General features: G+C 46.7%; 2 protein-coding genes across 2 annotated transcripts; one reads left to right on the top strand and one right to left on the bottom strand.

The window, feature by feature from the left end:
* The first annotated feature begins 3,466 nt into the window (after positions 1 to 3,466).
* LOC123046429 (protein argonaute 2) lies at positions 3,467 to 10,163 on the top strand. Its single transcript, XM_044469797.1, has 3 exons — positions 3,467 to 4,467; positions 6,758 to 7,850; positions 8,267 to 10,163. Exons 1-3 carry the CDS (start codon positions 3,768 to 3,770, stop codon positions 9,681 to 9,683), a joined length of 3,210 nt encoding a protein of 1,069 aa, XP_044325732.1. The 5' UTR covers positions 3,467 to 3,767; the 3' UTR covers positions 9,684 to 10,163.
* On the bottom strand, positions 10,010 to 14,053 carry LOC123046430 (protein FAR1-RELATED SEQUENCE 5). Its single transcript, XM_044469798.1, has 7 exons — positions 13,641 to 14,053; positions 13,468 to 13,545; positions 11,204 to 13,238; positions 11,026 to 11,108; positions 10,863 to 10,940; positions 10,718 to 10,783; positions 10,010 to 10,423 (listed from the first exon to the last, which is right to left on the bottom strand). The coding sequence occupies exons 1-7, from the start codon at positions 14,007 to 14,009 to the stop codon at positions 10,313 to 10,315; spliced, it is 2,820 nt and encodes a 939-aa protein (XP_044325733.1). The 5' UTR covers positions 14,010 to 14,053; the 3' UTR covers positions 10,010 to 10,312.
* Between the last annotated feature and the right edge of the window lie 1,017 nt (positions 14,054 to 15,070).

Here is a 15,070-nt window from a genome sequence, read left to right as displayed (position 1 = left end):
CTCAAGGACAGAAGCAATTCATATAGGCAGACATATATTTGAGGCTCAATGAACTGACTGGGTCACTGGGATGAATGATACCTTAGTGTCTTGGACTCGATGAGGGACGAGAAGATGGTGCGGAGCTTGGTGAGGGCAGGGCTGCGGGTAGGGAAGCGGGCCGAGCACAGACTGACGGCCGCGGTCACGGAGAGGGCCTCCTTTTCGCCGGCGACGATTTCATCGATGGCCTTGTGCAGGCGAAGGAAGTGGTGGAGGGCGCGGCCGTGGACGCCCAGCGGACGGTCGGACGGCAGGAAGCGGGAGAGGTATTTGATGGCCTCGCTCCACTGGCCGTGGAGCGCCAGCTTGTGCAGATGCAGCACGTACGAATTAGTTGTACTCGTATCAGGCAAGTCGTAGACAAATCCACTGCTTCCAGGCGTTAGAAATCAAATCAATAGAACAATTAAGTGGGGATTTTCACTTTCAGGGGGTACGCACGCTCGAAGGGTTTGGCGGAATTTGTGGCTCCAGAGGAACACGAGGAGTAGCCGCTGCCGGAGGCGCGACACGCAGGGGTACTCCGCCAAACGCTTGCGCCTGTCGCCGGCGATGGAGAACCCGAACCCACCGGCCGGCTTCCCCGTGCCGCGACTTTGCCTTTGAGGTGTCATGGCTGTGGGAGGACAGGAGGGAGCCAGGGAGGGAGGGAGGGAGGGAGCAGAAAACCGGGAGACGTGGGAGGAGTATATGTATACGCCGGGCCCTGCCTTTTCGTCAACAGAAAACCCTTGACTTTCAAGTCGAATACTGACATTTTCTTTCACATTTTTATGGTGCTAAACTTTCACATGGGCCGAGTTCTATATTTTTTTGAATTGTTTAGATTGCTTACCACAAGTGTCACAACTTTAGTTTTACACAATAAACTTTGCAAGTAGTAATAAATAACAATCTCAGATGATATGCACACTCGTGCATATTCAGAGAAAGAAATAGCAATCTCAAACATCAATGAGTTGTCGTTGACAAGAGTCATCCACAGCGAGGAGAACATCGCTACACCGATGAATTGCAAAGTTGCTTGGGACATCGTCTATCAGCCGACGAAGCCGAGTCAGCTAGGCATCCATAATCTTGGCTTGCTCAATGAAGCGGTAGGGGTGCACTACTCTTAGCTTTCGAGGACTGATCAGAGCATCTTTGGCAGGCCAGCTGGTTCATGTTCCGTCTGACTCGACTGCCTTGTTCTATGTGTCGAATATCTGCATGCTCTGCAATGGGCGTGTCTTGATTTTCTTGATTGACTGATGGATTAAGGATACAGTGGCCGTTGTGAATGCTTCAGATATTGTGCATGCGGTGTCTTTGGTTGTTTGCTCTATGTGCTCCATGCATGAAAGGATCCCCCTCGGCAAGTGGATTAGGCGTTTCAAAGGTCCCTTCTCTCTCGCCATGACTATGCAGATATGCGATTGTGGTCTTGGATCCAGTGGCAAGCTAACTTGATGTTTGTCGGGCTGACTCTTTTTGGTGTATGTGGAAAGATTTGGGTATCTACTCAGGGAAAATTGCCTATCGTGTGTTCTTGTTTAGCTTGACTAGCATACCTGGCGCGGAGAAGGTGTGGGGTTCTTGTGCCCTGTTGCAACTAAAATTCTTTGCTTGGTTGTGCTCAAGATTCACTGCTGGACCTCTGAGCGACTGCTCGAGAGGAGCCTGGCTCACGTGCCATGTTGTCCACTTTGCCTTCAGGAGCTAGAGACCATCTCCCACCTCCTTATCTAGTGCTCCTATGCCCGACCTGTTTGGTTCAATGTGATGCAAGTTAGGGGATGAGAAAACCCACACCTTCTCCTCATGACGATTTAGCGGAATGGTGGACAGAGGCTAGCCGTGTTACCTCTCCAACTAAACTCCCTCCTCTTTTTGACCATGCACTCTCCCTGGAAGGATATAAATTGGCGAGTCTTCGACATCATCTTAGTGCCGGCAAGGGCGATTACGACAAACATTGACTGCGAATAGATCGTGTAATCTGTATTACTCACACCAAACTTACTCATAATTGTGCTAGTGATGCAATGTCATCGTATGGTAGGAGTGAGCCCAGAACTACAGTATGGTTAGGCTCAGGTCTAAATTTCTTGTTAGAACCTTGTAACCGAGACCGAGATGGCCTGGTTTGAGTAATACCTATTATTCTCCTGCAAAAAAAAAAGGAAGCATGGTGTCTTAAACAATGTGAGTGTATATGTGTGGATGTTCACGAGTAATCCACCCGTCTTTTTTGTTCTGTTATGTAACTTGATGTACTTGTTCTTTTTTTCTTCGAAAATGTTAACGCCCACATGTGTGGGCGTTTGCACATCGTCCACACGTCTCCATCACCACTCATTTTGCCACGTATGAATAGATGACATCAGCAGATTTTTTTTGATTTTTGGCTTAAAAATGTTGTACCTCCTAAATAAAAAAGCAAACTAAAAATCCGTTTTCATCATTAAATCCGTCTCGACGAGATCTTCAAAACTAGACCCCATGTTGATATGTTTCGACGGATTTTTTTTTTGCCAGAAGTTGCCACGATGTTTACACTGCAGTTGCCATAGGGCTTAAACTAAAGTTGCCATGTGGCAATTTTAGTTTGTAGATCATGGCAATTTTAGTATTTTGATGATGGCAATTCCAGCACTTTGATCATGAAAATTAATTTTTGTATGAACCATGGCAATTTTACGTGCATGTATCATGGCAATTTTAGTTTATGGTTCATGGCAAGTCTAGTTTCTTAATTCCCCGTTTTATAAATGTCAAAATTTACTTTTAAATGTAGAAGAAAATAGCTGAAACATATCATGGCAACTTCAGTGTAAACTTCATGGCAATTCATATGTAATAGACATGGCAACTTTTAATCCAAAAAAAATTTCATCAAAACATATCAACATGGGATCTAGTTTCGAAGATCTCATCGCGAGGGATTTAATGGTGAAAACGGATTTTCAATCGGATTTTTCATTTAAGAGATAAAACATTTTAAAAACTGAAAATCCAAAAAGATTCCTGCATGCATGCATGCGATGACGTGGCAATCTGTTTACATTAGAGACGTGTGGTGCGTTTCCCTTCGTGCCACACGTGTGGCAGTTAGCGCGACCCTTTTTCTTAATGAAGCAAGGCACGATTCTCTTATGCGTTACCAAGAAACCAAGGTATTCTGTGGACCAAACATCATAGGACCATATGACCTTTGACGCAAGCTGAATGACCTACTATGTATTTTACTTTGGTAAGATCCAAACCCAACTCCAGAAAGAAACAATAAAACTATAAATGTCGATCAACAGATACATATACAGTAATGACATAATAACATGAAACAGTGACAATTATTCAACGATGGCAAGCACACTTAGTGAAAGAAGTCCATCGATGATGATCTTGAGGGTTATTTCGACAAGAGAAAAGAAAGAAGAGGATCTTGAGGGGTAAGATGGTAAAAGCGGTCTGTGTGTACGCGACGAGACGCGCGGCAGCAGGCAAATGGGCTTTTTCGAAACTGGTAGCCTGCTAGCTTAAAACCAGGGGGGTAAAGACGACATTTCGCCTCAAAAATCGTCTCGCGTTGGCTCGCGCCGCTATATGTAGCGGGTCCCACTCGCAACGGCCGAGCCGTTCCATCCCCGCCTCCTCCCCCTTCCACAAGTTTGGGAAATCCCCCCAAAACCCAACCCAATTCCACCAATCGGCCGCTGCTTCGGCCGCCCCACCTCGGCGTGGAGATGGCTAACCGACGCGGCGGTGGCGGCGGTGGAGGCCGCGACGGAGGGAGAGATTCCGGAGATAAGAGGGGCGGCGGAGGCGGCAGGAACCGGGGCCGCGGCGGCGGCCGAGCGGCTCCCCCCGCCGGCGGGAGAGGCCCCCGCGATGAGGTTGACGAGACCCGCGGAGGCGGCTCGACTCCCGTCGGAGACCAGAACCGCGGAGGAGGCGCCTCTCGCGGCCTAGGCCAGTACCGCGGCGGAGGCGGCGCGGACCGCGACCGAGGTGCCAGCTCTTACGCGCGAGGCGGGAACCGCGGCCCGGGCGGCGAGGACTACGGCAGGGTCGACAACTCTTACGGAAGATACCAGAGCCCCGGCGGAGGCGGCGGGGATCCAAGCGGAAGCCGAGGAAGAGGAGGGCGTGGTTCGGGAAGCAATGGGCCTCGGGACCCGTACCACCATGGGGGAGAGCAGGGTCGCGGCGCGGGCGGCGGAGATCACGGCGGGGTCGGCGGGCCTTATGGAGGATACCAGGGCCGCGGCGGAGGGGAGGACTACTACCCAAGCAGATGGCACGGAGGAGGGCGCGGTTCGTGCGGGTACTACCCCGCGCCGCAAGAAGAGCGGCGTCGCGACAAGTACCCCCAGCAGTTCGCCGCGACACCGTCGCCGAAGAAGATCCCCTCCAAGGAGGTGGCGAGCCCGTCGCGACCTGGTGGTAAGCGCCGTTCCCTGATTTACATGCGAGCCTTCTGAACTCTGGCATGATTCCGTAGTTCCTCTCTGAAATGTTCGAAACAGGGGCCTGCGCTGTTTGATTTCACGTATGTGGTTGATAGGGGCGATGCGTTTCTCCAGGCGTGCTGTTTACCTTCTGAAATTACGGGCCTGTGATTGCAATTTTGGAGTGGCATTTGCGTCGGTGTGATCTCAGATTGTTTCGTATTTCGTTTCTGGTCCATGATTACGCAGTATCTGAAGTTTTATACGGTTCTGTTGCAGTATTATGAACTCCAGGTTTATAGATCGAGATAATAGGATTGGCGATTATCTATCTGTTTGATAAGTTCCCTTTGCTGCATTGTCTGTATTAGAGCTGTAAATACATCTTATTCTCTTGTATCTTGAATCCATAGTAAGCGTTTGAATCTTAGCTCTGATAGGGTCATTACAATCCTGTTTTGTTTGAAAAACTGGGATGAAGATGTGGTGTTGAATTCGCCTGCATGCTAACTGAACTCTTAAACTGTTGTTGGTAGCCTCTGTTCTGCAACTTTGAGATGTCAAATGATTGTTTGAGAGGATGCAGAGCATATGGGATAAGAATCCTGTCAGATTGCACTAGAGGAACCTTGGTAGTTTGGTATGTCACCTTGTAGTTTCGAACATTTAGAATATCATTTAACTACTGTATCCGAACATTTAGGATATCATTTAACTACTGTATCCTTTATCAAGAATACATGAAAGCATCAGAGTTTTCACCAGTAAAAACCTAAATCTGATTCTATTTGGGATTTTTCTATGAATTTGTTATTTCACAAGTAGGCTTGCATGAATGCGTCATGCTATTGTTTGGAGTCAGCATGAAGAAGAACTTTGGGCCTTTTGGGGGCACCATTTGTAGTACTGTATCCTGATTGTACTTGCGAGCCTCGTGAACTCTGACATGATTCGTTCGTTCCTCTGAAATGTTCGAAACATGGGCGGGGTTGATCGATCAAGTGATCAATGATTTCGTGATGTTTAGTCATTAGAGTATCGCTGTTTAATTTCACACATGTGGTTGACTGAGGCGAGTTTGTCCAGGCATCCCTGTTCTAGTAGCGTGGACTGCTATCTTGTTTGAAACTACGGGCCTGTAATTGCAAGTTTTGTTGGTTGCATGCTGATTTAGAGTAGCATTTGCATTGGTGTAATCTTAGGTTGTTTCTTATTTTGATCATGGTCATCATAATGTGCTTTGTATTTGTATGTTTCTGTTTGTAGTATTTTGCATGCCCTAATGTGCTCCAATTTTTATGGATCTAGATATATTGGAATGACGACTGTCTCTCTGTATGATAAGTTCCGTGTGCTGCATGCCTGCATTGTCTCATGATTATGCGTTTTCCCATGTTTCATACGGTTCGGTTGTAGTATTACGAATGCCTATGTGTGCTCCAAGGTTTATAGGTTGAAGTGAATAGGAATGAAAGTTATCTGATTATCTCCCTGTATGATAAGTTCCCTTTGGTGCATTGTCTGTATTACAGCTGTACTTATGGCAGCTATTGATGCCCCTTATTCTCTTGTGTCTTGAATCCATAGGAAGCGTTTGATTCTTAGTTTGATAGGGTCATTACAGTCCTGTTTTGCTTGAAAAAGTGGGAGGATAATGTGGTGATGAACTCAACTATGTTAACTGAACTTTAAAACTGTTGTTAGTAAACTCTGTTCCGTAATTTTGAGATGGCAGATGTTTGTTTGATAGGATGCACATCACATGAGATAAATGGAAATCTTGTCAGATAGAACTAGAGGAACCTGAGTAGTTTGGTATGTCACCATGTGGTTTCATAACATTTATAACATCGGTGAACTACCGAATCCTTCATCAGAAGACAAGAAAGCCTCGGTTTTCACTGTATCTGATTCTTTCGGGTTTTTTCTTCTTAGGAATGCTTTATTTCATAAGTAGGCTTGCATGCATGCATCAATTGATCGGTTGCTTCATGCTATGGTTTGGAGTCAGCATGGATAAGAACTTTGGCCTTTTGGGGGTACCTTTTTGTAGTAGCAAGGGTATGAACTAAAATGAAATTGCAGTGCAGGGGGCCATCTACTATCTGAACTTGGAAACGTTGAGTGATTTCCTCTCCTTATAGCTACATTTACTTCAGCATTTTAATTTGAGACACTGTAGTTTTTTTTTATCCCACAGTCCCCCTCTTTGACAAGCATTCTATGTTACTGCTTTCCTTGTGTAAAACTTTGCTGTTTCTAACTGTTGTTTTTCCTCCCTTCAGTCAGAAAAATTGGCCCCATTGAAGAGGTAGAAGTCAAACTTTGGGTGAACCACTTTAGCATCAAGTTTGGGGAATCAAGTATCTTTCACTACAGTGTCAAGCTCGCCCAAGTTTCTCCAGAGGCATCAGGAGACTTGGAGCTCTCCATGGCAGATCAGAATTTTGTAAAGGCTCAACTCTTGAAGATGCTTCAGCAGTCTCCAAATTCATTAGCTGTTGCTTCTGATGGCAAGGGCAATCTGTACTCCTTTGCCGAACTGCCAGAAGGTTTATCCCTCCTTGTGTCAGTTCGGTCACGGACCTACAATGCCTCACTACAGTTCAAGGACAAGCTGCAGTTACCCTCTGATGAGCATGTGCCTAGGAATGTTTTGCAGGCTCTTGATGTCATTGTCCGTCAAGCCTCCAGCTATGAAAAGATTATCATTGGGCAGACGTTATATTCACCACACTGGTTAGTTCTTGAGGACTCCAATCATGTTCATGTCCAAGCTCTAGGGGGAACGAAGCAGACCCTAAAACCCACCAAGCAAGGGCTAGTCTTATGTGTGGACTATTCAGTTATGGACTTCTGCAAACCTGAAAGCCGTGTTCTGGATCTTGTTGAGCACTTGCTGAAGCGCTTTGGCAGAAGGAACCACCTTAACCCCCGTAGTCCAGCTCTAGACAAGGAAGAGTGGGAATATTTGAAGAGTCAGCTCAGAGGCCTGTGTATTACCGTGAGTTACCAGAAGAAGTCCTCTGAAGGAAAAAGGGATGCGCCGACAGTTCGGAAGTACAAGGTTCAAGACTTGACGGCTGAAAATGCTGAACAGATAACCTTCAAGGAGTTCAAAGTAGATAAGAGTTGGGAGCTTGTTCAGTATTATCGTCAGCAGTACGGGGAGGATATTCAGTATAAGATGCTTCCATGCTTGGTTTTGAGCAAGAGAACGGACAAGCCAAACAATGTCCCGATTGAGCTTTGTAGGCTTCATAGATGTCAGAAGTATCCCAAGGATTCCAGCCAGGAACCGAGGAGGCCACCCCCATCAGATGAGCGGAAAATTAGGATTGAGCGAATGGTTAATGATGGATTGGATGGGCCTTGCAGGTAACTATTTTGTGTTTGGGCACCCTTCTACTTCTGCATACGCATGGCCATCCATTCTTTCCTTTTTTCAGTCTAGAAACCTAATATATCACATAATTTACTTGCTGCTTAGAAAGTAATTCCAGTGCAATATAATTTGCTAGAAGTTTGATACAATAGTTTTTCTTTTCTGTGTTAACAATACCTCTACAGCAGAACATGTGTGTGAAATAAATCTGAAGTTTAACTGTGTTATCAGTATATTTTTCAATTCACTGCCCACTTACGTAATTCTTACTTAAGTATTTGCTGTCATTTTCTTTCTTTGGAAGGAACTGATCTTTGCGTTTCTTCAAAAAAGGATCTGATGCTTAGTGAATAATTATTGAAAGGAATTCATTTTTATTACGGGGTACTAACGATCATTTTACTTGCAGAGGAGGAAACAGAGGCGAGCAATTCAAGATTTCATTGGATACACAGATGACAGAAGTGACCGGCAGGATCCTTCTCCCCCCAGTGCTAAAACTGGGTGGCTCTAAAGAATTGAGTATTCGTCTTGCTAACCGCCAGTGGAACCTCCAGGATCACAAAATATTTGAAGGCCAGTCTCTCGAGTGCTGGGGCGTGCTCGATTTCAGTGGACAGGAGACTCTTTTCAGGGATGCCTTTATTGCAAAGATTGTCAGCAAGTGCAATAATCTTGGTATTACCATGTCCTATGAGCCAAGCCTTGTGCACAAGTCAGCAATGTTGGTGCTATCTGATCCGGACAAACTACGTAGGGAGCTCAGGAAAGCGAAGGAGGCTGCGGAGGAGAAGAGGCAGAAGCTGCAGCTCCTCTTCTGCCCGATGTCTGAGCTGCACCCTGGGTACAAGACGCTGAAGCTGATCTGCGAGATAGAGCTGGGGATCCAAACCCAGTGTCTCTTGACCCAGCTGGCGAACAAAGAAGGCAAGGGCCAGGACCAGTACTTGTCCAACCTTGCCCTCAAGATCAACAGCAAGCTCGGAGGAAGCAACATGCAGCTATCTCACGAGCTTCCAATGGTGGCTGGCACACGCTTCATGTTCATCGGAGCGGACGTGAACCACCCGCCTCCAGGAGACACGGTGAGTCCGTCGATAGCAGCTGTTGTGGCGTCCATGGATTGCCCTAGCGCCAGCCAGTACGTGCCGAGAATCCATGCCCAGAAGGGCCGCAAGGAGAAGATCGATAACCTCGGTACCATGTGTAAGGAGCTCATCCAAGTCTACAAGGAGAGGAACGGCGGCTTCAAGCCAGACAAGATCATTTACTTCCGCGATGGCGTGAGCGACGAGCAGTTCGATATGGTCCGCAAGGAGGAGCTAGTGTCCATGAAGAAAGGTATCTGCGAGGACGACTACTCGCCGACGATCACAGTGGTCGTGGCCAAGAAGCGACACCACACGCGACTGTTCCCCAAGGACGAAAATGAGCTGCAGACAACGAATGGCAATGTGCTCCCTGGCACGGTCGTCGACACCGTCGTGGTCGACCAATCGGAGGAGGAGGATTTCTTCCTCTGCAGCCACGACGGGCTGCACGGGACGAGCCGGCCCACGCACTACTACATGCTGGAGGACGATAACGGCTTCAAGCGCGTGGACCTGCAGAAGCTGGTGTACAGCATGTGCTTCGTGTTCGCTCGCTGCACCAAGCCGGTGTCGCTGACGGCGCCCATCAAGTACGCCGACATCGCGGCCTACCGCGGCAGGGACTACTGCGACAGCAGGATGGCGTCCCTGCAGTTCCAGGCGCAGTTCCAGGCCGTCGAGTTCCCGGAGCTGCGCGTGCACCCGGATCTCAGGGACAAGATGTTCTTCGTCTGATGCCGCCTGCATTTTCAGGGCACCCTGGAGCACGGTGAGGGCGTTCTGCTTCTTGTGTGCGCGTTCTTGTGTGTTGTGTACATGCTCGCCAAATTGTTTCTTACGGCATTGCTGTGTTGTGTACATGCTCGCCAAATTGGCTCTTACGGCTTTGCTGTGTTCGTACATGCTCGCCGAATTGGCTTGTTACAAACTCATTCTTGTTACCGGAGATACTGCTGATCACTGTGAATCAACAAAGAATAGTTTCGGTCTTTCTTCTTTTTTGCTTTTTCACAATCCATATTCCAGCAGATGTTGGAGAACTGGAGTGCTGGGAAAGGATATGAGAAATACAGTTTTGACATTTCTTTGGCATTCCGGCAATCAGCCAAATGTTGTACGTACTACGTACAAGGCAGCCAGTTACATACAAAAGATCCCTTTGGGATTGCACTCAGGGCATTACACTGAACGGCAGTTATCTAAGCCAAACGGCAGTATTTGGAGAAAAAACTCATCATGGAAACTCAGTAGTGGTTCTACGTTCTTCAAACCTGGTGGCAAATGTAGGACAGGCTGACAGGTTGCGGTCAGGCAATCACAAGTAATAGCCGTAGTGGTATACACAAGTGATGTGAAGTCGTACATCATAGAAAATCCCACACCGGTATCGACGACTGACCCTCCTCTCCATTCTCATGGTCGATCTGGGGATTCGTCTCCATGAATTGCAATGCGTGCATGTCACCAGTATAGGCCTGCAAGATTTACGCTCACTTCAGTAACTACGGCATCAAGAACGGTATGAACCATACCTGAGTCCGGACTTCAGAATTAAACAATTACTACTTCATTAAGTGGACAAGAAAGGTCAAATGCTTCAAAAAGATACTCCCTACGTCCGAAAATACTCGTCGGAGGAATGGATGTATCTAGATGTATTTTAGTTCTAGAACATTCATTTTTATGCATTTCTTCGACAAGTATTTCCGGACGGAGGGAGTATCAAACATAAGTTTCTCTTTTACAATCACTGATTCCAAACAACTCACTTGGGTTTCGGTTAGTGGACCATTCCCAGGGAATGGCTGCTGTTGCAGGATTGGAACTGCAGAAGCCTGCATGCCCACAAGAACCTGATAAACCTGATAACTAATCGACACGACTATACATTGTTATCAAGAGATGAACACAAACCTGACCAAATTGGTTCAAATCGTCACGAATGTTCTGTGAGGTACTAATACCAAAGTTATGGCCAAGTACATAATGTCCCTGCACAATACAGAGAGAAGCCAAACCACATTCACAAGGCCACATGAAAATAATAGGAATCGTGTGTTCATGTTGAAGAATTCACCTGCATTAGTTGATCTGGTAGGAACTGATCCGTAACATTCACTTCCCTTTCCCTTGGTCCTGCAGCTGCTTCGCCAGAATGCCCTATTTTCATAGCATGCAAAAGAAAATGTTTAAATTTACATGTACAAGTGTATAAAAAGAGTTCACATCTATAAAGAAATAAACTGCAGAGACACCTCTTCTTTGTTTCTGCCTTTTATTGGTTTCCTGACAATTTCCACGATGAGTAACTTCACTCATCTTCTTTCCGGTAGATTTCTGAGCCTCACTGCTATTACCAAGGGGATAATCATTTTGAGCCATACGAGTTAACTGATCCTTGATGGAATGGACAACAGATGACTTAGCAGCTAATGTTGATTGCAAAGTTCGTTCAATTCCTTCATTAAGTTGATCCGACTGGCTTGCGACCATTGAAAATGTCTCTACGTTCGCTGCAGCCTTAGAAGCAATCTTATAGAACAAACGACAAAGAGCTGCATAACGCTCTGGAACACAAGATCCTATATGACTGTCAAAACTAAACCCATCGATTTCATGAACGGTCCCCAACTTTGCATCTTTACTCCATCTCTTAAGAAGATACTGTGGGGGGATCTCTTTAACATTCTTCAGTTCATATACCTTTAATATATGGCAGCATAAAATTCCAGCAGTTTCAAATTTTTTACAAGTGCATGCAACCGTGCCATCTGATGAATCAAACCGCACAAGTTGTTCTTTCGTTCTGTTTTTAACAGTAATCATATACTCTGAAAGAGAGCCGAACTCGCCGCAACCGTAAACCATACAGTCCATGCACTCTTCATACTCTTTCCTAAATAACTCAAAATTTATTGGTGTATACAAGTTTGCAGCCTGCCAGAGCAGTGGCAGAGGTGTTCTTGGTTCCCTTTGGCTGGCTTGGTAATCAGCTTGTATCTCTTCCTGTCTCCTCTTCTCAACTGAACTTTCAAAAAACTTCAAAAAAGGAGACAGCTCTTTCTCACAACCCAAGTATTCTTTCATCCTTATGCCTAAGGTTTCTGCTCGTACCATGCTTTTAATGTCCCCAGAGAATATTTGTCGGCCGTATGGCAAGGCCCAATTTTCTCTGCCTTCGTAAAGCTCATTTAACAATTTGTTTTCTTTAAGGTTGTATTTCTCCATTATCACATTCCATGTCTCAACAAACTCTTGGCCATCCTCGACATCAAATACACAATGGCTAAAATCATGTGTGAATTCTTCTGAAATACAGAAAACATGCGCCAAGGACTTAGCTGCATCCTGGTATATTTGCCACAAGCAATAACGGTGAACTGTACCAGGCCAAGCGAGGTCTAGCGCTTCCTTCAAAGCAGCAGATCGATCTGTCAAAATTGTCTTTGGCTGTTTCCCACACATGGCACTCTTAAAGGTCTCAAGAAGCCACTTGAAAGATTCAGCCGTTTCATCATACAGGAAAGCAGCACCAAATATGACCATTTGCCTATGATGGTTCATACCCAAAATAAAAGCTAGTGGCCTGCTGTAGTCATTCAGTTTGTAGGTCATATCAAAGCAGATCACATCACTGAAATAATGATAGTCGAAGATTGATCTTGCATCAGCCCAGAAGACATTGGCAGCTTTGTCATTTTCATCCACCTGGATGGCATAGTAAAAAGATGGATTATCACTCTTCATACTTCGAAAATAATCTGTAAGAGCTCCAAAATCCCCTGCGTTCATATCTTTTGTAGACTTGGTCCGAAGATAATTCTTGTACCTTGAAGGAATGCTTATGGCATTTCCATTTCCAGATTGAACCTTGGACAATAATCTTTGCGACTTCAGCATTCCAATATCAATTGGACCAGCAAGCTGGTGATTATGATCCTGCACAAATTCTGTCACTCGGTATTTTCCACTGGGCGTTAACATGATAGAAAATCGTGCAGGGCAACCCGTCCTCGTCTCCGGGCAAGGTCTCTTGGGCAAATTCTTTGCGCGAAAGCCCTCTCTGGAACAGACATAAAACCTTGATCTACTGCCACTTTTTGCTGTTTTATCCCACAATCCTTTTCGGACACTAAATCCCACATTTCCTGCATAACTAACATAATACTTGCATGCTTTCTCTTCACTCTCGAAGACCATTCCAATTATGGGCACTCCTCCAGCGTTCGCAACAACTTCTGGTGGCAATTCTGGCTCTTCTTCTGCCTTCTCTTCAGGTTTATCTGCAGTCTGGGAGAAACAAGCACGCCTATATAATCTCATCTTTGTATAAACGATTATAGTATAAACAAGCACCCGCATACTTTCCCTGATCTAGAAACTCAAACAGAAAAGGGGAAATTTCAGATCCCAAAAACAGAAACTTTGATGATGGCAAAGCAAAGCAAAGCAAAGCGCACCGGCACCGCTACACTACCCTGCCTGCAATGTGCAATCCCAAAAACATCACGGATTATACCTGCAGGTCCTCCTTGCCGAGGAACTGCCCTCCGGCACTCCTCCGGCGCCGCTCCGCCAGGGCTTGCCTCGACGGGACCTGCAGGCAACAACGGCAGCAGTAATTAAGTTGACAACCATGACCTCCCCAGTCCAACTAGCCCCCAAACCAGACCTCGTCACAAAGAATCCCACCTTAGCGGCGGCGCGGTTAACGCCCTGGCGGCCGCTCCGCTTCTGCATGTAGCGGGTGATGATATCGCGGCGCTCCTCGTTCGTGTAGCGGGAGACCCGGATGCCCAGCTCCCGGAGCAGCCGCGAATGCTCCAACGAGGCGGCCCCAGAGGGGCCGCATCCCTTGTTTTCTCCGGCGGCGGAAGTCTCTACGCCGCCGGGCTTGAGCTGGTTCTTACGGGCGGCGCGGCGCTTCTTGGAATTGGAGGAGAGGTCGAGGTAGGTGCGGACGATGTGAGAGATGCGGGGTGTCGGATGCTGTGGTTGGCTCGGCGCTGGTGAGGACGCAGCGGGGTCGCCGGCGGCCCCGCCGCCGGAGGTGGTAGCCATGGTTTGGGATCGGAGGGGTGGGGAAAAACGGACGGACTTGGGCCAAAGGACTCAGCAGGATAGTCGACTGAGGTGTGTCTGACACATGGGACCCGAATTTCAATGTCCCGGACCAGAAGGGTGTGACACGTGGGACGTGCAAAAACAAGGGTTTGTGCATACCAAAGCGTCCACAAAACGATTCATCAGGAATTGTTTTTTTTTTTTGCGATGTCATTAGGAATTGTTGGTACATGATCAAAGTAGTCCTTGTAGAGCAGCCGTGCTCCAGAGTCTCTATGTTGAACTCTTCTTCCTTTGATTGAACCCTTAAAGTTTAGAATGTGTTCCACCTTCAGATTCATTTCCTGTTGGATGCTCATGCTCATCATCATCTCCGCTTCTTCGTCCGAATCCGATAGATTGAAGAACTCCTTTGAATTAATTCATCATGCTCCGTGAGTCCATCCCCCTCATTTGAGGAACCATCCAAATCCATTGTTTTACCTACAAAACAATCATAAAAAATTAGACACACAATGTGTCGAACACATAGAGGGCGAGGTGCACTCCGAGAGTAGCCGGACGTACCGCGACAATGTTCGGCCCGACGACAATGTTCGTGAAGGTGAGTCGGGAGGGAAGGACTTTTTTTACGGTGCAGACGACGCCGAGGACTCAGTACAGCTGCGGGGCTAGGGAAGGGCCAACACCGACGAGGGAGAAATGTGGAGAGAAAAATGGATGGTCCATCAAGGTCGGGATGGGGGATTTGGTGCAATTTTTGGTTGGTCCAGCCTATCGTTTTCGACGTGGCGGACACGCCCGAGCCTTCCCATATCTGTCCTAGATATGACTGGATATAAGGGGTGCCGGTTAACCCGTACGTTAGGGTCAGCATGAGGAGCTCGTATGTTTTTGCATCATGTTTACTACTTGTCAAATTATGAGTACAGTTATTGTACTGATATTCATTACAGAGTGTTTCCCTTAGCAACGAGGAATAAAAAAGATCCATGAAGGCCATTAACAAATAAAAAAGAAAGAGCCATGCAAGCCACTAAAAAAAGAGAAATAAACAA

Source organism: Triticum aestivum, chromosome 2B (genome assembly GCF_018294505.1).
Source record: "Triticum aestivum cultivar Chinese Spring chromosome 2B, IWGSC CS RefSeq v2.1, whole genome shotgun sequence".
In the NCBI taxonomy this organism is placed as follows: Eukaryota; Viridiplantae; Streptophyta; class Magnoliopsida; order Poales; family Poaceae; genus Triticum; species Triticum aestivum.
Note: the sequence above shows the minus strand (reverse complement) of the source record. Positions and strands in the feature narration are given on the sequence as shown.

Excerpts from the sequence above, each read along its gene's own strand:
- LOC123046430 (XM_044469798.1), bottom strand. The coding sequence starts at position 14,009 with ATGGCTACCACCTCCGGCGGCGGGGCCGCCGGCGACCCCGCTGCGTCC. Across the intron at positions 13,546-13,640 it reads TTAACCGCGCCGCCGCTAAG|GTCCCGTCGAGGCAAGCCCT; the intron begins GTGGGATTCTTT and ends TGTTGCCTGCAG. Across the intron at positions 13,239-13,467 it reads TCGGCAAGGAGGACCTGCAG|ACTGCAGATAAACCTGAAGA; the intron begins GTATAATCCGTG and ends TGTTTCTCCCAG.
- LOC123046429 (XM_044469797.1), top strand. The coding sequence starts at position 3,768 with ATGGCTAACCGACGCGGCGGTGGCGGCGGTGGAGGCCGCGACGGAGGG. Across the intron at positions 4,468-6,757 it reads GAGCCCGTCGCGACCTGGTG|TCAGAAAAATTGGCCCCATT; the intron begins GTAAGCGCCGTT and ends TCCTCCCTTCAG. Across the intron at positions 7,851-8,266 it reads GGATTGGATGGGCCTTGCAG|AGGAGGAAACAGAGGCGAGC; the intron begins GTAACTATTTTG and ends TTTTACTTGCAG.